This window comes from Crinia signifera, chromosome 8, assembly GCF_055691185.1.
Source record: "Crinia signifera chromosome 8, ASM5569118v1, whole genome shotgun sequence".
Classification (NCBI taxonomy): domain Eukaryota; kingdom Metazoa; phylum Chordata; class Amphibia; order Anura; family Myobatrachidae; genus Crinia; species Crinia signifera.
Window position 1 is genome coordinate 15,880,400 of NC_139224.1, and position 27,846 is coordinate 15,908,245.

The following is a 27,846-nucleotide window of genomic DNA, read 5'->3' on the forward strand; positions in this document are numbered from 1 at the left end:
ATGGCCTTGGAAACATGTCAGTGAGTAATGAGTACACCTGTGCTTCAGCTGGGTGACCTGGGAAATGTGTCAGTGAGTAATGAGTACACCTGTGCACCTGCTGGGTGACCTGGGGAATGTGTCAGTGAGTAATGTGTGCACCTGTGCTTCAGCTGGGTAACCTGGGAAATGTGTCAGTGAGTAATGAGTGCACCTGTGCTCCTGCTGGGTGACCTGGGAAATGTGTGAGTGAGTAATGAGTGCACCTGTGCTCCTGCCAGGTGACCTGGGAAATATGTCAGTGAGTAATGAGTGCACCTGTGCTCCTTCTGGGTGACCTGGGGAATGTGTCAGTAAGTAATGAGTACACCTGTGTACCTGCTGAATGGCCTTGGAAACATGTCAGTGAGTAATGAGTACACCTGTGCTTCAGCTGGGTGACCTGGGGAATGTGTCAGTAAGTAGAGAGTACACCTGTGCCCCCTGCTGGGTGACCCGGGGAATGTGTCAGTGAGTAATGAGTACACCTGTGTACCTGCTGGGTGACCTGGGGAATGTGTCAGTGAGTAATGTGTGCACCTGTGCTCCTGCTGGGTGACCTGGGAAATGTGTGAGTGAGTAATGAGTGCACTTGTACATCTGCTGGGTGACCTAAAAAACATCAGTGAATAATGATTACACCTGTTCTGCTGCTGAGTGAACTGGGAAACATGTCAGTGAGTAATGCAGAGGTCCCCAAACGCGGTCCAGGTTTTAGGTCTATCGTCACCTGTGGCCAAGCATGGATAAACTTAATACCTGGACCATTGGGGTGCCTCGTGGACCGCGTTTGGGAACCTCTGGAGTAAGGAGTACACCTGTGCTCTTGCTGGCTGACCTGGGAAATGTATCAGCGATTAAGGAATACACCTGTGCTCCTGCCGGGTGACCTGGGAAATATATCAGCGAGTAAGGAGTGCATCTGTGCTCCTGCCGGGTGACCTGGGAAATGTATCAGCGAGTAAGGAGTGCACCTGTGCTCCTGCCGGGTGACCTGGGAAATATATCAGCGAGTAAGGAGTGCACCTGTGCTCCTGCCGGGTGACCTGGGAAATGTATCAGCGAGTAAGGAGTACACCTGTATAGCTATTTACAGCTAATTTTCTCCAGTACTGGTGCGGAGAAATATAGCAAGCCACCTCCTGACCTGGGGATCTCTGGTACTTTATCCCTCTCCACGGCTTAGAATATCTGCCACCAAATGCTATACTAAACGGAGAGCAGTTATCTATAGCCGCACTCATGGTATGATCTCAGTGGCAGTAAGTAGGCGCTGTATAATTACCAATACATAATCAATAATAATATGTGTAAAGTTCACAATGTAGTAGGTAAAGGGGGGGGGGAATCATTCTCCACTGATCATAGAAGACTAGGCCCCAGCTTCTATCACCATAAAGTCACAGTGTATGAGGAGTCTGGTGCGTAATAGATGATCCTCTCAGACACCGCTGGCCAGGAACTCAGCCCCAGCTTCTATCACCATAAAGTCACAGTGTATGAGGAGTCTGGTGCATAACAGGATGATCCTCTCAGACACCGCTGGCCAGGAACTCAGCCCCAGCTTCTATCACCATAAAGTCACAGTGTATGAGGAGCCTGGTGCATAACAGGATGATCCTCTCAGACACCGCTGGCCAGGAACTCAGCCCCAGCTTCTGTCACCATAAAGTCACAGTGTATGAGGAGCCTGGTGCATAACAGGATGACCATCTCAGACACCGCTGGCCAGGAACTCAGCCCCAGCTTCTGTCACCATCACATAACAGTGTATGAGGAGTCTGGTGCGTAACAGAATGATCCTCTCAGACACCGCTGGCCAGGAACTCAGCCCCAGCTTCTATCACCATAAAGTCACAGTGTATGAGGAGTCTGGTGCGTAACAGGATGACCATCTCAGACACCACTGGCCAGGAACTCAGCCCCAGCTTCTGTCACCATCACATAACAGTGTATGAGGAGTCTGGTGCGTAACAGGATGATCATCTCAGACACCACTGGCCAGGAACTCAGCCCCAGCTTCTGTCACCATCAGGTCACAGTGTATGAGGAGTCTGGTGCGTAACAGGATGATCCTCTCAGACACCACTGGCCAGGAACTCAGCCCCAGCTTCTGTCACCATCAGGTTACAGTGTATTATTTGTCACTATTGACACCTAAACACGTGGGGCCCAACCAGAATCCACCTGGATGTCAACACATTACAAAAAAAAATCATAAATAACTCAGGTCTACCTATTCATGTGACAACTATTGTCATGTCAACCTACTATCCTTTCATCCAGATGGGATACAGTCTTTGGGACAGCAGCATGTTAGTCGACACCATTAGGTTGACATGAGTCTAGGTAGACAGTCAAAAGGTCAACATGGGGTTTTTACATATTTTTAAACCAACATGTACCGACAGGCGGTATTTCATGCCCTACCATCCACTAGGGCGTGGTGGGAGAATAAAATAATGAGCCCGAAGCATGCTGAGTGCAGCGAGCCATGCGAGGGGCCACGGTGCTACGTTTCAGTGTCCATGTCAACATTTGGGATACATTTTTTTGAAAAACCCCATGTCAACCTAACTCATGTTGACCTTCCTGCATGTCGACCTAGACTCATGTTGACCAACATGCTGGTGACCTAATGATCCACACACATCCATTTATCATTAACAACATAACCAGGCATAAGGCCACATGTAGCAGCAGGAGACTGACAGTATTTATTTCCAGTTTCCCAAACTTCCCATTCTGTGTTTGTAGTTATAACCACTGCCACCACTTGTAAACACCCCCCCACAGTACAAGCGGTTACAGGGTGGAGAGCAGAACAGTCTACATCTCCTGCACACAGACTCACCAACTAGTTTCATTTTATTTTTTAAATAAATACACTTTACAGAAAAGAAATGTTTTCCGATTTGTGGTTCACAGGGAGCAAAACGTAAAACCAAAAAATAATCTTATTCAGAAAAGGGGCGAGAAATAAAAAAAAAAAAAAAAAAATCCACATCCATCCAGAATCCCTAAATCTTTTCAGTGTATTGTAACTCAATGATCTGTACACAAGTGTGGTGGGGGGCGATGATCACACTCCCCACCACCTGCTAGTACTGGTACTTGCTAGGACAACACCATGCAATGTTACCCCATACTCTACCACTTTTCAGTTCTACCTTTTTCACAAAAAAATACACATTTCAAATGGGAAAAAAAATAAAAATACATATTTCCTATGGAATATATTACAATTTCATCATAAAAATACTTTGATGCCCAAAGTTTAAAAACAAACAAAAAAAAAGCAGCCCCATTTAAATACATCTGACAAAATTTGAAAACAAGTCAAAAAAAAAAAAAAAAACTTGACACAACACCTTATTTGCCCCATCGGGAGGAGAGATCGCCGGCCAACTTCATATATATTTTTGGTTACTTTTTTGTTTTTCTTTTTATAGAAAACTATTTTTTATTTTTTTTTGTAAGAGCTGTTGTTTACAATAGGAAAATGTCCATCTTGAGGCTGTGGGAACAGAGGGGCGGAAGCCGCCTTGACAATAGGGAGAATTTGTTTATTTGAGGTACAGGCCTCAGTTATATAACACAACGCTCCATCCTAGCGCCCGCCATACAGAACAGTCCCCGCTGCATTTCCTCATTCATTCAACGCCAGGAGAATGTCATCACTCAACGCCAGGAGAGTGTCATCATTCAGGTCAGAATTGTCGGAGCTGTCAGCTGTTGGGAGATGGAAACAGAAACAAGTATGAAGTGATATTCCTGCAGATACCTATTGTGTGCAGCTAAGCCATGGCCTGAACGACATCAGGACAATACAGCTTTGTACATGGGGTAGATGTAAGAGGCATCGGTGTAAAGTAGCATGCTCTGGGACATGGGCATAGCTGTAAGATGGCACAGGAGGGGGGAGTTGGGCGTAAGCTGTAGGAGGGAACAATGAGAGGCTAAGATTAGTCACTGCAGGAAAAGCTGGAGGCCAGTCGACTTGGCCGCTAGACCAGATAAGTCACCACCAGTAATGTATTGTCAACATTATAATAATGTCAACATTTCAGTGTTGACAATGATAAACGAGATTTAGGTCTCACCTTTTAAATATCTTTTCTTAAACGATGTCAGGGGCCACAGGAATAACAGTGGGTTGAAAGTGGGTCACAAACCAATTCCAGCGCCAGAAAGGTTAAACTTCTGGCTGCTCAGTCAGCCCCGGCTCCTCCCCTCCTCTACCCCGCCTCCTAGGCTAGGTACTCAGTTTTTCCCAAGCCAGGCAGAAGACAAGTTAGAAGGAAGAGGAACCCATACAGAAAAACATCCAATATATATATATATATATATATGCGGGTGTGGTTCCTCAACAGAGAAACCATAACTGTAACATGTATAAGTATCCTCAACAGAACTTCAATACAAATGAAGCAGGCATGGCAGGGAGGGATCCCTGTGGCTCCTGACGTCCTCAAAGAAAGATTTAACAGATAAGACATAAATCTAATTTTCTTCTGCAGCAAACGTCAGGGGCCACAGGGATAACAGCTAGTACACTCTGGCCAAATGCCGAGTCATGTGAGGCAAACATGTCAAGCGCATAGAAGCAGAAGAAAGTATGAGGAGACGACCAAGTCACCTCCTTGCAAAGTTGCTCTGCTGTTGCACCACCCCTAACAGCCCAAGACTCACCCAAAGACCTTATGGAATGAGCCCAGACCCCCACAGGAACCAGGAGGGAGGCGCCTAAGTATGCCTGCTTGATAAACAGACCTCAGCCATCAGGCAATAGTCTGCTTGGTAGCAAGCCAACCCCTCTTCTGAAATCCATAGAGAACAAAGAGAGAGAATCAGACTTTCTAAGGGGTTTAGTGCGACGCACATAAATGCGCAAAGCAAAGACCACATCCAGGGAACGCTGCTCAGGAGAGGCATCTGGCCTACGAAAGGCCGGGACCACTATCTCCTGGTTCACATGAAACTTGGACACCACCTTGGGGAGGTGTGAAGGAAGGGTTTGAAGAACCGCCCTATCAGGATGAAAAACCAAGAGAGGAGACTGACAGGACAGAGCCAACAAATCAGACACCCTCCTGGCCGAAGCAATGGCCAACAGAAAAACGGTTTTCCATGTAAGCCAGCAAAGATCCAATCGACTGCAATGGTTCAAAAGGGGAAAGATCCCATGGAGCGACCAGTGGAACAAACGGAGGTTAGATGCGCAAAACCCACTGAAAGAAAGTGCGGACATCCTGCAACAACGCCATCCGCCTGTGGAAGAGAGTAGACAAGGCCGACACCTGCACCTTCAAGGAAGACAGTCGGAGACCAGCCTACAAACCCTTTTGCAGAACGGATAGAATCCTAGACAATGGTAAATCTTGGAATTAAATTGACGGGAGCAACACCAGGAAAAGTAAGCCCGCCAAATGCGATAAGCGCCAGCCGAAGAAGGCCTACAAGTCTGAGCATAGTCAAAATGACCCTTGAATTAAAGCCCTTGGCTCTTAACAAGAAGGTCTCAGCTACCATGCCAAATACATCCGCTGCAGACTGGGATGGAGGCACGAACCTTGGCCCTTATTCAGATCTTATGGCAGTACAAGTTTGTTTGGAAAATGGGCAAAACCATGTGCACTGCAGGTGGGGCAGATGTAACATGCGCAGAAAGTTATATTTGGGTGGGGTGTGTTGAAACTGAAATCTAAATTGCAGTGTAAAAATAATGCAGCCAGTATTTACCCTGCACAGAAACAAAATAACTCACACAAATCTATCTCTATATACATGTTACATCTGCCCCACCTGCAGTGCACATGGTTTTACCCATTTTGAGAACAAATGTGTACTGCGATCAGATCTGATTAAAGGCCCTTGTGTGAGCAGGTCTGGCCACAGAGGCAGACAGATCGGACAGGGCCTGCAGATCCGAGAACCAGATCCTCCTGGGCCAATGCGGGGCCACCAGGATCAACGTTCCCCCTCTGCCTTCAACTTGCGAAGTACTCTGAGGAGAAGCGATAAGTGGGGAAAGGCATGCAAGCTCCTGGGTCTCGAGACCTGGACCCCTATAGGGTGACCTGGTGATTGTGGCGTGAAGCCATCAAATCCACCTTTGGTCTGCCCCAACGGTCTACCAGCATTTGGAACGCCTCGGCATAGAGGGTCCAATCGGCTCAGAAAGGCCCAATTTCCAATTGAGGACCCCCAGAATAAAGATTGCCAACAAGACGAGGAGATGCCATGGCGGTCCGACTTAAGAGTGCCACCCTGGTGATTGATATAAGCCACCGTCTTCGTATCGTCCAACTGGGCCTGCACCGGGCGCAACCAAAGGAAAGGAAAACCCTCATCCGGCGGGTGTCCAGAGTCATCCCCAGGAACAGAAGGCGTTGAGAGGGTTGGAGCTGGGACTTTGCGAAGTTCAGGATCTACCCGTGAGAAATGAGAGTCTTCTGTGTGAGAAGGATATTGGACAATAGGGTATCCCTCGAATGGCTCTTCAGCAGAAGATTGTCCAAATAAGGGATAACTGTCACACCCTGAGAGCGGAGGATCTCCATCATCACTGCCATCACCTTGGCGAAGAACAAAAAATAGGTGCCGAGCGCAGCGCGCCACCTATTTTATTCTCCCTCTATAGGGGTCATGGACCCCCACGAGGGAGCAGTCGGGATGCCGACGTCGAAGTAATGACTGACGGAATCCCGACTGTCGGGGAGCCGTCCGGCACCCGAGACAGGAATTGCCCAACTGTAGTCTTTGATGGGATCTACAGCACAACAAGGAGCCTCAAGCAGCGTGTTCAGCTGCAAAATACAAAGAAAATGGCCGCCGTGACAGGCAGGAATGCCAGGGCTGCTGGGAGCACCGCACAGTGACTCCGCCTCCTGCCCGGCAGCTCCGTCTCCATAATGGTGCCAGATTTAAAATAATTGCTCTGCTGCACCGCCGTTTGTGTTCCCTGACCTCCGCTCTAACAGGGAGGCAGAATAATACTTACAGTGCTGCGGCCTGCCGTTGGTGGAGGGGCTGGGGGAGGATCGTGGCGTGCGCCTCATCTGAACGGTGCCAGTTACATTTCCAGAGACGTGGTCTCTGTCAGCCACAGAGCCCGGCGCATACCACGGCAGCAGCCGGCTCCTACGTCGCAGGCAGATAGTAGCAGCAACTATCTGCCTGTCCTCAATGGCAAATCTTGCTGCTTTATGCCCGAGTGAGCCAAATGTGACCTGCTCCCTTTCGGGCACAATCTAATGCTGGGTACACAGCAGGACGACAAGTGTCCGATCCCATCAATCGAGATCTAATTCCGACCGACTGGATGTAGATTGTGTGGAGATTGGGCCCTTTTCTGTCCTGGTGTGGACCGATACCAATCCGATGCGCAGTCCCGCGGGTCGGTCGTTCTTCAGATCCTACCTGCTGCAGGTAGAATTTGAAGAACGACCATACTCCCGGGTGCGGGTCGCCATCGGATCAGACCCACTAACGGTGCACATCGTGACCGGGTCGTGCCCCCCGCGTCATCGTGAGCAGGTCGGAAGAAACACTGACGACCCGCTCACGATGTGCATCGTGAGCGGGTCGTCCTGGTGTGTACCCCACATTAGACTGCCTGAGAGGGGAAGTAGAAGGAGAGGAGTTGGTCACACTAATTTATGTGTCCATGCTCCCTGTGGTCACCTTCTATTCCCCAGTGTAACTCCAGTGACACCTAGTGGATGAAGGAGAAACAGTAGGAGAGACACAGCACACATACATAGGCATACAATGCAAATAATCTGGCACTGGGCTCCACAAAGCACTATGGCCGGCAGGAGCATAAATTACTGTAACCGGTTAACCTTAAAGAAGAGGTACAGGGGTGGGGGGGGGGTGGGAGTGCCCAGATGGCCCAGCAGTGAAGAGATGGAACTCCGGAATGGCAGAGAGCTCTCGGTGTCCCTCTTACAGGTGCAGCAGGCAGGCAAGAAACACACGTGGGTATATCCTGCTCCTGTCTCCGGGGGGGAGGGGCTGTGTGAGGAGAGGCTCCCTCCCCCTACTAGCAAATGGCCCCTCGGGATAGGACTCATGTGCTGACGGTAAAGTGGTTAGGATCCGGCGCAATCTGGGCGGCGCCGCTGCACATACTCTTCCCTGGCGGTCCAGCAGGACAGAAGGCGGACCTGTCTGTCTGTCCATCCACCCCCACCTCTCTACAGGCATCCCCAATAGCAGCTGCTTAAACCCCCCCCCCCATACAGGTACCCCCACACAGCCTGTTCGCCTCCCCAATGGCACTCCCATTCTGCCTGCTCACCCCCCTGCCCCCTGTGAAGGTGGGATGATCCCATCAACCTGCAGGACAGTGTCAGCAGTGTACATTGCCGCTTACACAAAGTTCATTGTAAATGTAGGACGCTCATTACTTACTGTCCCCCAGGATAAGCTCCACTTCTGGGTCAATGTCCGAGTCGTCATCATGCCCATCCTCATCTCCGTCGTCACCATCATCATCTTCATCTCCCAGCAGATTGGCTAGTTCTTCATCATCGGAGGGAGAGAAGTCATTCTCTCCATCCTCGCCGGCCTGCTCGCCAGACTCTTCCTCCAACTCGGCATCTAGCAAGGGCCCGAGGTCGTCCGAGTCGTCATCATCATCATCGTCGTCATCATCATCTTCATCCTCCTGTTCTTCCTCTTCCTGTGCAGAGAGGGAGAAGTTAGAGAAGGCCCCAAAACCCCATCCATCACTCCCTTGTACTGCAGGCTCACCTGATCCTCCTCTTCATCCTCGTCCTCTGCCAGACGCTGCCTCCCTACCTCATAGAGGCGGCATACAGTGTCCATATTCAGAGAGTCCATCGTACCTTGGTTCTGAAAGCAGAGACACTGTGTAATACAGGAACCAGAACGTAGAATACGACCAGTAACTGGATCCCTTGGGGCAGAATTGGGGCTCACCTCAATCACAGCCAGGTAGCAGTCCTTCGTGTCCGTGCAAAGGTCAAATATGTTCCGCTTCACATCGATAGTAGCTGAAAGGTGACGTAATAATATTACAGTAACGGTTCTAGATCACGTGGGAACAGAGCCAGCAAGTTCATAAGCCACAGGATCGAGGTCAGGAGACCTCAAACCCCAACCATGTTCCACCAACCTCTGTTTGGGGCTCCCCCCATGTTGGAGACGGAAGTTTCCTAGAATTCTGGCACCTGGAGCCCCTACAACGTCTGAGCTACTTACTTATTGTGGTCATGGGGTCACTACTCACCAATGGGCTTGTAATCTGTGGCATTAAACGTGCGGAAGGAGGAGCCGAATGGGCTCTTCATCCTATCCTCCATAAGGTCATCATCGTCGTCTGCTTGCAGCATGGCTGGGGGAGCGCAGGAGAAGACGGGAAGCATGAGGACACGGGCACATGAGGGTTCTCAGACAGGTAGAACATTACAGATCGTATACACAGGATGATTTACCTCCGTACATCACTGTTCCTGTATTATTGAAGACCACTCGGCACTGGTCCAAAGCTGGCACTGTGTGGAGGAGGTGGAAGGTGCGGAGGTCCCACTAGTAAGGACGGTTAAGAAAATGAACTTGTGTGCAATGCAAACAGACTCTGGCAGCTCCTGCTGTTACCCGCCCTCTCCTCACAGGCCACTATACCTGGCACAGGGTCTCACCTGTTACCCACCCTCTCCCCACAGGCTGCTATATGCGGCAGTGTCTACCCCGAGTTAGCCGCCCTCTCTCCACAGGCCGCTATTCCCGGCATGGTCTCCCCCAGGTTAGCCGTCCTCTCCCCACAGGCCCCTATCCCCGGCATGGTCTCCCCCGGGTTAGCCGCCCTCTCCCCACAGGCCGCTATCCCCGGCATGGTCTCCCCCGGGTTAGCCGCCCTCTCTCCACAGGCCGCTATCCCCGGCATGGTCTCCCCCGGGTTAGCCGCCCTCTCCCCACAGACCGATATCCCCGGCATGGTCTCCCCCGGGTTAGCCGCCCTCTCCCCACAGGCCACTATCCCGGCATGGTCTCTCTTGGGTTACCAGCCCAATCTACGACAACTGAATGTGGGATACAATCTCTGTGTTGACGATGACCTCCAGCCCATTCGGATGGAACACGCCACTGATGTTCATGTTGAACTTATCAAACTTGTGAATTGCTTGGGTGGAGCGTACGTCCCACAGGACCCCGTCATTCAGAACCAGGTCGTCCGTGGGGTTGAAAGTGGCGCAGTTACGCTTGTAGTTATTGGCCAAATCCTGGTTGTACAACGTGAGCAACTTCTGTCCCGTCTGGATGTCATAGATCTGTAAGAGACCGGTACACACAGTAAGAGACAGGTACACACTAGCTTTGCCGGTCCAGCACAGAGACGGACGAGACTGCCTTCTCCTAAACAACCCCAGCATATCCAGGCTGCTGCTAGAATGATTGGTGGCCATCATTACTGGCGCAGAGAAACAAGCAGAACATCTGCAGCATTATACCTAGACAATACTCTGCGTCATCCTCTTACCCAATATAATGGGGGCTCTTGTATAACCCGGAATGCCCCTGATATTTAGGAGTAAAAGGCCCCCTTACACTTGTGAAATTTTGTCAGCTTTGACCCAATTCAGATGGATTGGGCCAATTTATCTGACGTGCCCGATCCTGTAGGACCCAATGCGCATTGGGTCCAACCAAGAGTTGGACAAGTGTAAGGGGGCCGTTACAGGATAATGCTGAAGAGAGCCAGCTGGTCAGACATCATGGCGCAGCAGACAACGCGGCTTACAGCCTCAATATACAGCGCACCCAGTACGGAGACTAAAAGTGACTGGGGCAGTCAGTAAGTGCAGTCTGCACATGTTCTCTTCCCAACAGCCGAATGATGACCCATAGAGGTCCCAGTACGAACTGGTCAGTCCATTCCCTATACGCAGTACCTTAACACCGGGCCTGAGGTCATTACAGTGGGGCACTCATGATCACTCTGTGACCCACCCCGAACCAATATAAATACTCACGTGAGCAATGTCTTCCTTTGTGCCGATGACCCGGTCTTGCGAATGTTTACTGAACTCCACGTAATGATCCTCCGTGAACGAATGCCTGAAGATACAGGAGAGAAGGATGAACACTGGGATCTAGTGGGAATATACTGTCCTACTGAACCTCTCTGTCCACTCAGCTCACACTCACTTCATGTCAAAAACAGATTTCATGCCCCATAATGCGGAGAGCGGCTGACTCCACGTAGCAGCGGTCAGGAGAAGAGATCCGTCCTGTGGAAGGGGAGAAAGTGATCAGATATTCATAGGACTTCGCTCCCTGTATGCAGGTCCGGCGGTATAGGAGGCCCCTCCCTCCCTGTGTGCGGGTCCGGCGGTATAGGAGGCCCCTCCCTCCCTGTGTGCGGGTCCGGCGGTATAGGAGGCCCCTCCCTCCCTGTGTGCGGGTCCGGCGGTATAGGAGGCCCCTCCCTCCCTGTGTGCGGGTCCGGCGGTATAAGAGGCCCCTCCCTCCCTGTGTGCGGGTCCGGCGGTATCGGAGGCCCCTCCCTCCCTGTGTGCGGGTCCGGCGGTATCGGAGGCCCCTCCCTCCCTGTATGCGGGTCCGGCGGTATCGGAGGCCCCTCCCTCCCTGTATGCGGGTCAGGCGGTATCGGAGGACCCTCCCTCCCTGTATGCGGGTCAGGCGGTATAGGAGGACCCTCCCTCCCTGTATGTGGGTCAGGCGGTATAGGAGGACCCTCCCTGTATGCGGGTCAGGCGGTATAGGACACGGCTGAATAGCAGGAGACTATGTGGCGCTCCAGTATGAGGACTGGTGGATTTACGCATGCTCATACAAAGGGCAAGGAAATACTCTCTGCTTAAGAAAAATCAAATCCTATTCTTTTTGTGGCGTTCGGGGGACAAAGTAGGAGAAGAGGGCAGAGGGCCTGGCAGAGCGGTCTGCGAACCCTTACCCGAGAAGGCTCTAGGTGGGTTATGGCGGAGTTGTGACAGTTGTAGCTGGCTTCTTCCTGCCCACTGAACACATTATAGAGCTTCAGCTGGCCTGTGCATGTGCCCAACATCAGGAAACGTTCCCGAGCTGAAAACGCACAACACGTAAATCCGCTCTCATCTTCATTGGCTTCCCGGAACACAGAGATTGGACGGAACCTAGAAGGAGAGAGGACAATTCACCAATGCAGCAATGTATCTCATGCCTGAAGGGAACAGTTACAAACTCCCTACGTAATCTCACCTGCTAAATATGAGGTGCCGATCAAAACATCCCCCATCTGCACCACCATATTTGGGGAAGGCAGCTCGGCGGGTCAAGCGTGAAGTGCAATTGGTTGGTGCTTGTCTACGTTGCTTGGGTTCTGGGCATTGGTGGGGGGTAAAGAGGGAGAAGGGAGGGCAAATGGCCACTGGGTTCTTACAGCGAGCATGCTGTTCCCGCAAGTATTCAGTCATAATACTGTCCAAGGTTGGTGGGGAAGGCACGTGGCGCTCCAGCTGTTTCCTGAACGCTGGACTCTGGCTGTAAGCACCGTGGTCTGACTTCTGCCGCAGAACACGTCCTCTCTTCCCATTGCATGGCGATTGGCGCTCTCTCACAAAGCTGATCCGGCCAATCAGAGGCGAACCTGTGGGTACTGGGGCAGGCGATGATATCTGGGGGGGCAGTGGAGTACGAGCAGGTGGGTGAGGGCACATGGAGCTGGTGGACAGGCGTGCAGGGATACGTGGCGTGCGTGGCAGGGCAACAGGTGAAGAGGCAGCAGTTGGCTGAGCCGCAGCCACTGGCAGGAAGGAGGAGTGGGAGGCAGCGGTCATGGGGAGGTCAGCCTCCCGCGTCAGAGTCGTTACGGACTCCTGCAGCCCCTTTGACACGAGATGGTTGCGAATTAACAACAACAGTTCCTTCTCTGGGAAGGTGATCCGGGATTGTGCCACCACGTCTGCCTTCTGCAGCCGCGCCAAGGATACGTCGCTCCCTATCAGCAGCGGTTTCCCGGAGACGCGCTCTATGAGCTCTGCTGCAAACTTACAGAAGCGGACGTGCTCACTGCGTTTATCCTGCAATATTGGCTCCTTCATGAGCTGCTGAATTTGTCCGCTGCTGAATAGGGGAAGCTTGCTGATGATCTGCCTAACGGCGGTACTCCTGCCTAGCCCAACCAACGCCTTGCAGGACAGGGTCCGGATCTGGTCAGCATCCGTTATGGGCATCTTCACTGACAGCAGCGACAGAAGGACCTTGATACCATTATTCGACTGGACAACATTCCACATCTTGGAAAGGGTGGGCTCCCCACTTGGTCCCCGTCCAGGCGGCTGGTAAAAGTGGGATATGGGAGGCCGGCGACGGGGTGTGCCAGCGACATACTTGCCGATGCTGGAGATCCGGCTCTCGGGGGCGCACACACAGTTAATGATGATCTGTAACGCGGATTTCTGGATCTCTGCATCGTGGGTGAAGAATTCTCCCTCTGCCACACCCAACACAATGCTCATTCCTAATGCGGAAAGGAAGACGCGTAGTAAGAGGAAGATCAGTAAGAACCACGTGCTCCGAACAAAGACTTGCATGGAAGCAGCGACTTACCTACAGTAGACACTGTGGAACCTGCCTCATCTAGAACATCTACTGACTCCGACAGCTGCAGCTGAATCTTTGGCACCACAGTGAGAATGGCCAGAACATCCAGGGCATACCGGACCGTATCATTTCTGTGTGGAGATTAGAAGCAGAGTCATGGGGAGATTAGACAATATACTATCGGAATGGCGGACCCCAGTAGTACAATAACAAAGCATTTATCCGCTTGGAAAATCATACATATTGTTCTGTGTAGTGGCTGTAGAATAAGCTGGTCGCCAACGCTGGCCTCCGTGCCAGGTTTGTACCCTCCCCGCTCACCTGGCGTAATAAGTCTTCCAGCTACAGGCGATGGAGATGAGCTGAAGCAGGAGCTGCACACAGGACAGCTTAAGGAAAACCTCGGCAGGCTCCCAGTACAGCTGGGACGGTCCAAACTCGATCAGATATTCCATCATCTCCACGATCTGGTCCCGGGTATATGAACAAGCCTGGAGAGGAAGGAGACAGCCAAAGGAGGCGTAAGGGGCTTTCCTTGTACATCCCTCACTGCTGCAGGACTAATGACCCTTCCAGAGAGTGGAAACCATCTACTAGACATATAGATGTATCATCTGACAGAGGGGAATGCTCAATCACGGATCTATCTAGATAGATAGGCAAGCGGAGATAGATATACATAAGAATAGATCACTTATTCCATTTTAGAATAAGGCTTTGCTGACCTTGTAAGGAGGTGCCGAGTGTACTGGCAACCCCCCTTCGGTACGCTGCAACGACTGCTTGACTTGCTCCACCTTAAGAGCGAGATGCGCTTCGAAGTATCGGCGCAGAGCCATGCACGTGTGCTTGCCTGTCTGACGGCTCGCAAAAATCTCATCATCGCTCAGCAGAGCTCCCTGGTCCTCCAAGTTCAGGATCTCCAGAGTGCTGATCTGTGCGGGGGGGGAGAACGGGTCATCCATAGAACCTCACGTTACTCATCCTAATCCACTGCCTCTCCCCGGGAACCACTTACCAGATTAACCAGCCTCCGCAGACCATCCTGACTGTCGAACAGCTCCAGCACAGCCCGGAAGGAGAAGCAGATGGAGAAGAACATGGTGGCGTGACAGCAGCCGGAGGCGTGAGAGCACTCCATCAGCCACAGGGTGTAACTTACTACATCCATCAGCACCTTGTGCGGGTGCATGCAGACCTGGGAGGGGCGCAGAACGTCATCACGTCAGCTAAACATTACCACGGACTTACGTCTTCTGGGTCATATCGGGGAACTTACCCGTTCCATGGCGTCCTGGTTATAAGACAAGTAGTAGAGGCACATGGATACCCCGGTCGCTGCCATGGAAGGACGGGGGATCTCCAGCAGTTTCTGTACCCCCCCGTGAGCCACAAACTCTGCTGCAAACTTGTTGTGGAGGAGGAGAGAGGCCAAATGCTGGGGAGAAAGACGGCTGTGAGCGGAGCGCGCAGGGGGGGGGGTCCCAGAGGGGTAAAAGGGAGCATATCACCCCAAACTTACCTTCAGCGCCTCGAACGTGAGGAGAACGTCATTTGTGCGTTTCAGGTCAATATAATACATCATCAGCTCACGGGAACCCAACTGCATGAAAATGGGGAGCAGCTGCGGAGAGACCAGAACAGACCCATTAATGCTGTCTACCTTCAGAGATTGACCTAATGTATGTCCCCCTTCATAGGGTGGACCTAGTAACCCTTTCCCTTCTGTAGTGCGCAGCTGCTAGACTGACATTAGGCATATTATACATCCCTCTAATCCTTACGTACAGCCTGAGTGTTATACCCTGGCCTGTCCGATATCGGCTTCTCACCTCCTGGTATTCTCCGAGTGGCGTGAGATACTGTAGAATCAGCCTTTGTTCGATGGCCGGAGTCAGAGGAGACAAGCTGTAGTTGGTGCCAATCACCCAGACGGACATCTCTGACCAGCTGCTGTTGGAGAGCTCACTGGGCGCTCGCTCAAACTCCGAGTAGGTGAGTTTCTGCTTCACCTTACGGTGAGCTTCTATATCCGCCTTTGTCCTCCGCGGTGGCCCTGTCCCATCAGAATTAATGAAGACCCCAGATCCGAGGGAGGTTGATGGCTGAAAAGAGAGGTCCAGATTTTCATCTTTAGGTCTGGCGTCCAGTGCGCTCTCTCCGTAGTCCATATCCACGGCCTCTTCGTCCAGCGGGAGGAGTGGCTCACCGAGAGGCTTACGCGGACTCTGGCGCTTTACTTCCAGCTTGCAGACGACTTCTCGAGACTGGAGCTCACGCAACCTGCGCAGGACAAGGCCAACCTATAGACAGCACACGGGGAAAGGGCAAGTGGTCAGACGTCAGGATATAATGGGACACAAATAAACCTTTCTATAGTCCCATAACTGCCCTGAGTCCTGGAGCCACTTACACAGCAGAAGAACCAGATCATTTGCTTTTCCCATAAATATGATCCTCATTTACCATACATACTATATACCAGAAATAATAATGCATATATATTCAGGAAAACCGTAAATCTGATTTATATTTCCCCCACTGGTTTACGATAAGGAGTCTCTCCTATCCTGCTTTCTTACACCTGAGGATACAGAGATCCATCTAATACAATCGGTACTTACCATCTGTGAGTTCTCGTCTCTGTAATTGGCAGCAATATCCTGGTTCTCCATAGCGCCACCAAGCAATCCAATGGCATAGGTGCGGAGCGGCTGGTCGGCTTCCCGCGCCCACTTGAACAGGTTTTCCACAATCCCTTCCTAGTACCAAGAGTAGTTTAGTTTCACTGAGCCTCAGTACACTGTGCAGTGCCTCACACACATCCAGCCTCAGTACACCATGTAGCGTGATATACCTCATACATCCAGCCTCAGTACACCATGTAGCGTGATATACATCATACATCCAGCCTCAGTACACCATGCAGCGCGAGATGCCTCATACATCCAGCCTCAGTACACCATGCAGCGTGATATACCTCATACATCCAGCCTCAGTACACCATGCAGCGTGATATACCTCATACATCCAGCCTCAGTACACCATGCAGCGTGATATACCTCATACATCCAGCCTCAGTACACCATGCAGCGTGAGGTGCCTCATACCTCCAGCCTCAGTACACCATGCAGCGTGAGGTGCCTCATACATCCAGCCTCAGTACACCGTGCAGCGTGATATACCGCATACATCCAGCCTCAGTACACCGTGCAGCGTGATATACCTCATACCTCCAGCCTCAGTACACCGTGCTATACCTCATACATCCAGCCTCAGTACACCGTGCAGCGTGATATACCTCATACATCCAGCCTCAGTACACCATGCAGCGTGATATACCTCATACATCCAGCCTCAGTACACCATGCAGCGTGATATACCTCATACATCCAGCCTCAGTACACCATGCAGTGTGATATACCTCATACATCCAGCATCAGTACACCATGCAGTGTGATATACCTCATACATCCATCCTCAGTACACCATGCAGTGTGATATACCTCATACATCCAGCATCAGTATACCATTCAGCGTGATACCTCATACATCCAGCCTCAGTACACCATGCAGCGTGAGGTGCCTCATACATCCAGCCTCAGTACACCATGCAGCGTGATATACCTCATATCTCCAGCCTCAGTATACCATTCAGCGTGATACCTCATACATCCAGCCTCAGTACACCATGCAGCCTGAGGTGCCTCATACATCCAGCCTCAGTACACCGTGCAGCGTGATATACCTCATACATCCAGCATCAGTACACCATGCAGTGTGATATACCTCATACATCCATCCTCAGTACACCATGCAGTGTGATATACCTCATACATCCAGCATCAGTATACCATTCAGCGTGATACCTCATACATCCAGCCTCAGTACACCATGCAGCGTGAGGTGCCTCATACATCCAGCCTCAGTACACCATGCAGCGTGATATACCTCATACCTCCAGCCTCAGTATACCATTCAGCGTGATACCTCATACATCCAGCCTCAGTACACCATGCAGCCTGAGGTGCCTCATACATCCAGCCTCAGTACACCGTGCAGCGTGATATACCTCATACACCCAGCCTCAGTATACCGTGCAGCGTGAGGTACCTCATACATCCAGCCTCAGTACACCATGCAGCGTGATATACCTCATACCTCCAGCCTCAGTATACTATTCAGCGTGATATACCTCATACATCCAGCCTCAGTACACCATGCAGCGTGAGGTGCCTCATACCTCCAGCCTCAGTACACCATGCAGCGTGAGGTGCCTAATACATCCAGCCTCAGTACACCATGCAGCGTGATATACCGCATACATCCAGCCTCAGTACACCGTGCAGCGTGATATACCTCATACCTCCAGCCTCAGTACACCGTGCTATACCTCATACATCCAGCCTCAGTACACCGTGCAGCGTGATATACCTCATACATCCAGCCTCAGTACACCATGTAGCATGATATACCTCATACATCCAGCCTCAGTACACCATGCAGCGTGATATACCTCATACATCCAGCCTCAGTACACCATGCAGCGTGATATACCTCATACATCCAGCCTCAGTACACCATGCAGTGTGATATACCTCATACATCCAGCCTCAGTACACCATGCAGTGTGATATACCTCATACATCCATCCTCAGTACACCATGCAGTGTGATATACCTCATACATCCAGCATCAGTATACCATTCAGCGTGATACCTCATACATCCAGCCTCAGTACACCATGCAGCGTGAGGTGCCTCATACATCCAGCCTCAGTACACCATGCAGCGTGATATACCTCATACCTCCAGCCTCAGTATACCATTCAGCGTGATACCTCATACATCCAGCCTCAGTACACCATGCAGCCTGAGGTGCCTCATACATCCAGCCTCAGTACACCGTGCAGCGTGATATACCTCATACCTCCAGCCTCAGTATACTATTCAGCGTGATATACCTCATACATCCAGCCTCAGTATACCATGCAGCGTGAGGTGCCTCATACATCCAGCCTCAGTACACCATGCAGCATGATATACCTCATACATCCAGCCTCAGTACACCATGCAGCGTGAGGTGCCTCATACCTCAGTACACCATGCAGCATGAGATGCCTCATACATCTAGCCTCAGTGCACCATGCAATGTGATATACCTCATACATCCAGCCTCAGCGTGAGGTGCCTCGTACCTCTAGCCTCAGTACACCATGCAGCGTGAGGTGCCTCATTCATCCAGCCTCAGTACACCATCCAGTGTGATATACCTCATACATCCGGCTTCAGTACACCATGCAGTGTGATATACCTCATACATCCAGCCTCAGTACACCATGCAGCGTGATATACCTCATACATCCAGCCTCAGTACACCATGCAGCGTGATATACCTCATACATCCAGCCTCAGTACACCATGCAGCGTGATATACCTCATACATCTAGCCTCAGTACACCATGCAGCGTGATATACCTCATTCATCCAGCCTCAGTACACCATGCAGCGTGATATACCTCATACATCCAGCCTCAGTACACCATGCAGCGTGATATACCTCATTCATCCAGCCTCAGTACACCATCCAGTGTGATATACCTCATACATCCGGCTTCAGTACACCATGCAGTGTGATATACCTCATACATCCAGCCTCAGTACAGCATGCAACGTGATATACCTCATACATCCAGCCTCAGCGTGAGGTGCCTCGTACCTCTAGCCTCAGTACACCATGCAGCGTGAGGTGCCTCATTCATCCAGCCTCAGTACACCATCCAGTGTGATATACCTCATACATCCGGCTTCAGTACACCATGCAGTGTGATATACCTCATACATCCAGCCTCAGTACACCATGCAGCGTGATATACCTCATACATCCAGCCTCAGTACACCATGCAGCGTGATATACCTCATACATCCAGCCTCAGTACACCATGCAGCGTGATATACCTCATACATCTAGCCTCAGTACACCATGCAGCGTGATATACCTCATTCATCCAGCCTCAGTACACCATGCAGCGTGATATACCTCATACATCCAGCCTCAGTACACCATGCAGCGTGATATACCTCATTCATCCAGCCTCAGTACACCATCCAGTGTGATATACCTCATACATCCGGCTTCAGTACACCATGCAGTGTGATATACCTCATACATCCAGCCTCAGTACAGCATGCAACGTGATATACCTCATACATCCAGCCTCAGCGTGAGGTGCCTCGTACCTCTAGCCTCAGTACACCATGCAGCGTGAGGTGCCTCATTCATCCAGCCTCAGTACACCATGCAGTGTGATATACCTCATACATCCAGCCTCAGCGTGAGGTGCCTCGTACCTCCAGCCTCAGTACACCATGCAGGACACATCGGTAAGTAACAAATCACAGAGACAGTCAGAGAGGGGAGAGGACTCACTTTCTCCTGGAAGACCACAGCAGTCTCCAACCCCGGCATTATATCCAGCAACAGGCGACAGGCCGCGGTGTTCAGTGGGGACTCCCGGCTCGTCATGACATACGCGTTCACTAGCTGAAGAGAAACCACAGATCACAACAAACACTACACTAACAATCGCATTTCTATTCACGAAATGCCTACTGCAGCCACATAACAGCCAGATGCTCCCATACGTAGTCCTACACTTACTGCGTTCATGAAGTCATCATTCTTAAAGAGAATACGTAGCAAATGTCCCAGCATGCACTCTGGGTTTGCACGTCCTGGAAAACATAGACCAGCATTAGACACAATGATTACAGAAAATTATCTATAAGGAGCCTCCACTGGCTGCCCGGAGTTACACATCAGGAGAGATAACAATACTGGAGCCTGAACAGGCCAGGACTGGGAATAGGAATCAGCACACAATTACTGCAGTGTTCATTCTAGCACCCTGCCCTGCACCTCTCAAAACCTGTGCAGTTCTTTCCCTGCCTGCTGTGGTACTGTCTAGACCTCACCTAATATCTCAGTACTGACATGGATTCAGTGCACTGTACCTGAAAAGTTACATACATAAAAGTAACAACAGACTAAGTAGCAGTCTAAATTTGGTCCATTAAGATCAGATCAAAGAAAAGTGTAACATGTCTTCTGGGCAAACTGCCAATAATTTGAAACATTGTATATGAGATACTGGTTAGGGCGTTTAACGCCACGAGGGGACCAGAGACAGGGTAACGTAGGGGAAGCAGCGGGTGCACATAGAAATGAATGGATAGTCAGTGATTGGCTGAGAGCTCTCTCAGTCAGAGAGCTCACAGCCAATCACTGGCTGTCCATTCATTTCTATGTGCGCCTGCTGCTGCCCGGCTTCCCCTACGCTACCCTGTCTCTGGTCCCCTCGCGGCGTTCACCGGCCAGACCAGTGTGCGTACTGCCTCCCCTGCCTGGCTCTCAGCTTGCGGCATTCACCGCCCAGGGCAGTGCACCCACTGCCTCTTCAGCCCAGCTCCCTATTGCAGCCCCTCTGCTCCATCCGCCGCAGGTGAGGTACCTACAACGCTGCGTTCCCTGCCCGCCTCCAGGCTGCACATAAGAGTTAACATATCTTATTTGCAGCCCATCCAACCTCCCGACTCCGACCCGATGCGCTCGGGACCGCGCATCAGGTCGGATGGGACGTCTGCACATGCGATTTGGGCAGATTTCACAGCCCGATTCATCAGAATCAGGTGAAATCGGGCCCATATCGCATAGTGTATGGGGGCCTTTACATTTCACTCCAAAGCTGCAGTAAAAAAAATAAAAACACACTGAACAATAAACCTATTCTATTTTAAATCTATATACACACACCCTCTTTCTTTTTCAAGGTGCAATAAAAGCATCTCACCTTATATGTATATGTTTGTATTTGTGTGTCCAAAATTTTAACCCCTTAAGCATTTCACTGGAAGGGACAACTTTTGTGAACCTATAAGCTAAACGAACATAGAAAAAGTCGGTACTTGTGTATTTTGGCGGCGCCCATCGCATACCATAAGGCATACGATGCGACGCGATATTGTACAATGCCATACAATTTTAAAATTGTATGACATTGTATATGGCATACAATGCCATACAATGCGATGCGATTAAACATTGTATAAGCACCCTAATGGGTGCTTACAATGTTCAATGCACCCCCCCGCCACCCCCCCACTATAAACGTGAACCCGAAGCGTGGATAGTGGGGGGCGCCGTGGGGCTGCATTTAACATTGTAAGCACCCATTACGGTGCTTAAAAGCACCCTTTAGGGTGCTTATACAATCTTTCATCGTATAGGGGGCAAAAATCGCATCGCATGCCATCGGGTGCATGGCATGCGATTAAAACATCGTGCGATGGAAATCAGGGGCGCCGCTATAACACACAAGTACCAGAAAGTCTTCCTCCTTATCTTTTAATAAGGAAGTAATAAAGTTTAAAGTTTTAAGAATTTTTGCCATTCTTTTCTGGAGTGCATCTATAGCGCAAACCCCTTTTTCTCTTCCTGACCAAACCGTACTTCCAACACAGTCTGATTTGTATCAAAGTACCACGGCTGTGCTAAAATCACCACAGCAGAGAGTGATGCCCCAGGAAAAGAACTGCACAGGTTTCGAGACATGCAGGGTGCTAGCACGAACACTGGAACGGAAACATTATTTCATTGAATAGTAACTAGAAGTAACTCTGCGGTATTGTGCGCGCGCACGTATCGGGGAAGCTGCCAGAACGGTCTATTTACCATGTAGATGTCCTAAATTGCCTTTTACTGTAATTCGTTATTTTTAAGTGTTTTGATTCAGATAAGAGGTGCTAATTCTGCCTGGCATCAAGTTTCTCCCCCAACATTCGTTAATCCTAATGTATTTCCCCTTATCGAGTAACTTGACTGCTGAATCACCTTCAGCTGGTGTAGAAAGGATTATTCCTTTTGGTTTAGTTCATTCAAAGCTTCGAAACAGACCGAGATCTGAAAAGGCATCTAATATAAACCAGTGTTTTATCCCGAGTGATTGATGCCAGTGACATATCCGGTGCGGATGATCAGCTCCTTCATTGTTTGTGCGTTTCTCTGAAAATTACTTTTGCAGGTTTTAATTATGTTTAGTCTAAAATTGGTTTTATGGAAAGATTTTTTCCAACCCTGCACTTCAATAACCATCCACTCACCTGGGTGTCTGTCATCAAAAGGGTCGGGATCACCCTTGCGGTATTCCTCTGTCTCCTTCTCAATCAGCTCGGACATCCTAGGTACAAGGGACAGTATTAAGTCCTATACTCGGGGTCCAACCCCAAACACCCTTATAACATCTAATCTTTATTCCTCTGTATGGATTCTGTATGCGTGAGGCCAAATGGCGACAAACACTAGAATCTATAGGCAGTTATTAGATAATAGATCAGCTCTGAATAACCCATTATCCGATAATGACCCAGCGTGTCTCTCACCTGGTTAGCAAAGGTACCATGTCCTGCCCGCCCCCATGTCCAGACTCCCATTGTTCCAGCAAAGCACTCAGCTCCGCCTTGGAGTCGACGTGTGTTCCCGAGGCCACCATATCTGAAACACAGGACAAGGAGTGAGCATACAGCAGGAATGTATCCTGATACAGTATATAGCCGCATAAAGGACAGAGACGGAGTATAGAGACAGAGTATAGAGACATACAGACGATAAGAAGCACTTGGCCCAACTAGTCTGCCCAGGTACACACACACACACACACTTATTTGGCCAGTGAACCTACCATAGTGTTCATTCTAGCACCCGCCATCTTTGAACACCCATGCAGTTTCTCTTCTCTGCCTGGGGTGTCGCTGTCTGCTGTAGTGCTTCTAGCACAGTGTGGTCCGTATGTCAGCACTGATATGCAAACCAGACCTGTACTAGAAACACCAGAGCAGACAGCGACACCCCAGGCAGGGAAGAGGAACTGCATGGGTTTTCAAGGATGGCGGGTGCTAGAATGAACACTGTACCAGTATATTTTTGGATTCTGGGAGAAAATCTGAGCACCCGGAGGACACCCACACAAGCACGGGGAGAATATACAAACTCTACACAGTTAGGGCCATGGTGATATATGCAACTGCACAACGTATTGTATGGCCTTCATTGCAAGGTTTCACAGTATGGCAGATCCCACACTGACCGCCATCTAGTAACCATGCTTTTACGTTCAAAAAGGGACCAAGTGTATCCAATCCTGCCCCTTCTGGACCATGTGACCAAATACAGTGGGTCACATGATTCGTCATTTTAAACTTCAGTGGGTTTTTTTTTTATATCACTGGTTGAACTCATATGAGCCCACCAACCATGGAGCAGCAATCTACAAATAACCTTGGGGTCCATTCTAGCACTCTGCATCTTCTACAACCTGTGCAGTTCCTCTTCCTTGCCTGGAGGGTTGCTCTCTGCTGTGGTGCTTCTAGCATGTGTGGTCTGTATTTCAGAACTTATATGCAGACCAGAAATGTGCTAGAACACTGCAGCAGAGAGCGACCCCCCCTCAGGCAGGGAAGAGGAACTGCATGGGTACTGGAAGATGCAGGGTAGCAGAATGAATACTATAATCTATTACTGACGTCCGACCAATAATCATCCATTTAAGCATTAATATTTTTCTTATAACAGACAAACTATATGCAGGGACCTGTAACAACGGTGCACAACGAAACAGAGGAAATAAACGTTTTCTTTTTAAAATCTTGACCTATATTATTATTTACTCATTCGTTCTCCGGCATGTGTACTACAATGAAAGTCTAAGGAGGCTCCCATAAATAAATATATAGAAATGCTGTGAGTCACACCCAGGTAATCAATATTACCAGTTATTTATATAGCACACATATTCTGCAGCGCTGTACAGAGTATTAGGCCGTACAGGTGGTGTAGTGGTTAGCATTATTGCCTCGCAGCGCTAAGGTCATGGGTTACATTCCCAGCATGGCCCTATCCGTGCAGAGTTTGTATATTCTCCCCGTGCTTGCGTGGGTTTCCTCCGGGTACGCCGGTTTCCTCCCACAATCCAAAAATATACTGGCTGCTAACTAAATTAACCCTAGAATGTCTGTGTGCGTGTACATGTGGTAGGGGACGTAGATTGTAAGCTCCACTGGGGCAGGGACTGATGTCAATGTTCAAATATTCTCTGAGTGTTACCGGAGTACCGAGAAGTAACCCACCCAATCTCACTCTGCACATGTTACATCTGCCCCACATGCAGTGCAGCATGGTTTTGCCAATTTGAGAAAGATTTTGCGATCAACTTGAAATCAAGCCCAATGTTAGTAACAGTCTCGTACAAATAACATTTACACCAACAAGGAAAAAGTTACACAGAAAAGGATTGGTGTAAAGCACTGACCTCCGTGTGATTCTAATGACATCCACCAGGGGGTGACAGATCACATACACACAGGGAAGGAGCTGTGTTGTCACATGAATATCAATCAATACATTTTATATGATTGAATAGAGCAGTGGTTGCTAACCCTGGTCCTCAAGTGCCCCCAACAGTTCACGTTCTCCAGGACTCCACACAAAATCGCAAGTGAAATTATTAGCTCCATCTGTGGATCTTTCAAAATGTGTCAAATAGTAACAAATGCACCTGTGTACCTATGGGGTGACCTGGAAAAGGTGAACTATGTGGGGTCCCCAGGACCGAGATTGAGAACCCATGCTCTAGGCGATATACGTGCGATTTAGTCTGTTTATGGGATTGCTGTGAGCAAATCGCATAAAAAGCATCCAAATCACAAAGGAGCCAATAAGTTCTCCTTTATTTGTTTCTTATGTAGCGCACACATATTCCGCAGCGCTGTGTGTGTATATTATATTACCAGTTATTTATATAGAGCACACATTCCGCAGCGCTTTACAGAGTATAGCTGAACATTCACATCAGTCCCTGCCCCAGTAGAGCTTACAATCTATATTCCCTACCACATGTACACGCGCACACAGACATTGTAGGGTCAATTTTGTTAGCAGCCAATTAGCCTGCCAGTATATTCCCGGACTGTCGGAGGAAACCGGAGTACCCGGGGGAAACCCAGGCAAGTACAGGGAGAATATACAAACTCTTCATGCCGCAGTATAACGAACAATAACTACTACTCTTTGAATTCCCCCCCCTTAATGTATTTTACATTTTTCTCTTTTTATATAATCTGGATTTCCGTCCAGGACTCAATTACCATACAGGTTCTTGATTCACCAGATACAATATCTCTGTCATATTCATATATACTTTTATAGGTGTCACTGAAGTGGGATCGTATTTATTCTTTAAAAATCACACGTATTTGACAGCAGGTCCGATGCGAGTCGATCTGGCTGCAGGAGAGATCTATTGAATCACAGCGCAGCCAGGCAGGATTAACATATCAAAGATTCCTGGGCAGCTGAAAGGGGGATCGCGGGTGACTTCTCCGCTCTGAGACAACGCCCTAGTGTATGGGGGCATTAACACCGCAGAGGTGAATATGCCACAGGAATTTGGGATACAAGCTTTATTCGCTTCATCAGTGCAAAGGTTCTCTTACAACACAGAGCTTACATTCTAATGTCCAAGCAGAGATGGGGCGTTCGTAACAAGCCACTTGGCTCACAGAGCTCCTCTGTATTATGTTGCACTAAAACAGATCAAGTTGATCCCGAGTAATCCCCCAAAACAGAGCAGATGTCAACATCGACCAAGAGCAGAGATGGCCCTGATCAGCTCTATGCAATATTTCAGGGGGGAGAGAGGGAGCACAGGACCCTGGGTCAGTGCAGTTACTCTGCCTTCCCTGGTGTCAGTATAGCCCCTCTCCCTGGTGTGAGTATAGTACCTCTCTCTGGGTACTGGTGTCAGGTGTCAGTATAGCACCCCTCTCTTATCAGTATAGTACCTCTCTGAGTTCTGGGGTCAGTGCACTGCCTCTCCCTGCCCCCTGGTGTCAGTATAGCACCTCTCTGGGTACTGGTGCGAGTATAGTACCTTTCCCTGGTGTCAGTATAGTACCTCTTCCTGCCCCTGGTATCAGTATAGTACCTCTCTGGGTGCTGGGGTCAGTGCACTACCTCTTCCTGCCCCCTGGTGTCAGTGCATTACCTCTTCCTGCCCCCTGGTGTCAGTATAGTGCCTCTCCCTGCCCCCTGGTATTAGTATAGTACCTCTCTAGGTGGTGGAGTCAGTGCACTACCTCTCACTGCCCCCTGGTGTCAGTATAGTACCTCCCTGGGTGCTGGGGTCAGTGTACTACCTCTCCCTGCCCCCTGGTATCAGTATAGTACCTCTCTGGGTGCTGGGGTCAGTGCACTACCTCTTCCTGCCCCCTGGTGTCAGTATAGTGCCTCTCCCTGCCCCCTGGTATCAGTATAGTACCTCTCTGGGTGCTGGGGTCAGTGCACTACCTCTCGCTGCCCCCTGGTGTCAGTATAGTACCTCCCGCTGGTGTCAGTGTCAGTAAAGAACCTATGTGTGTGAGTGCAACCATATTCAGTCCCCATACCCCGCTGCCCTCCCTGCAGGGCACGTCTCCACCAGTGGCCGTCTCTCCCCCGTCAGAGACCGTCTCCCAGCACCATTACCTCTCCGGTATAAGCTTATGTCTCTTTCTGTCACCGGACAGCCGCCGCCGCAGCCTCCGTCCCTCACGTTCTCTTAACACCGCTCAGATGGCGGCGCGCAGAGGACACGTCACTGCCCGTGCGACACGATCTCTTTCCCTCCATACAGAGAGGCCGGGCTGGGCCGCGCGGGGGAAGCCGGGAAATGTAGTCCTGTCAGTGACGTTTGCTCGGCGCCGGCGCGGCCATGATGCGGTTGGCGCCTATTGTGCGTTTCTGCCTCCATGTTGTGACTGGCTAGCAATTTAGTGTGTGAGAACGGCGGACATGTTATTACTGGGTGGGGGAGCCGCTGTGGTTCCGGCAGCCATGTTGTTTCTAGGGGTTGTAGTGAGCAGCCGGCAGCCATGTTGTGATTGGCTGCTGGACAAAGCAACAGTGTAACTCCTATAATACATAGCACAAGTACTATAATAAATATAGGTGACCCGTGTACAGTATTATAGTGTATAGGTCACCTACTTTATACTATATTCATAAGCAGTGGACTGCTCATTCTCACTGGGAGGTTTGTTCCACACATTACATCAACTATATTTTAGTGTCAAGAGGCTTGCCTCTACCTTACACTGTAATCATGGGAAATATTATAATTTATAATAATAATAAAATGATTATCATCATACACAGCCCAATGGC

The 27,846-nt window shown here is 50.0% G+C and overlaps 1 protein-coding gene across 1 annotated transcript; it reads right to left on the reverse strand.

The window, feature by feature from the left end:
* Nucleotides 1–2,779: 2,779 nt before the first annotated feature.
* Nucleotides 2,780–27,215, reverse strand: DCAF1 (DDB1 and CUL4 associated factor 1). Its single transcript, XM_083155818.1, has 24 exons — nt 27,169–27,215; nt 23,031–23,142; nt 22,752–22,828; nt 20,254–20,327; nt 20,023–20,136; nt 16,218–16,355; nt 15,426–15,896; nt 15,116–15,217; nt 14,873–15,031; nt 14,612–14,791; nt 14,319–14,528; nt 13,915–14,084; nt 13,600–13,724; nt 12,250–13,510; nt 11,966–12,164; nt 11,197–11,279; nt 11,022–11,106; nt 10,086–10,319; nt 9,483–9,576; nt 9,278–9,382; nt 8,968–9,041; nt 8,779–8,880; nt 8,437–8,707; nt 2,780–3,750 (listed from the first exon to the last, which is right to left on the reverse strand). The coding sequence occupies exons 2-24, from the start codon at nt 23,138–23,140 to the stop codon at nt 3,668–3,670; spliced, it is 4,521 nt and encodes a 1,506-aa protein (XP_083011944.1). The 5' UTR covers nt 23,141–23,142; nt 27,169–27,215; the 3' UTR covers nt 2,780–3,667.
* Between the last annotated feature and the right edge of the window lie 631 nt (nt 27,216–27,846).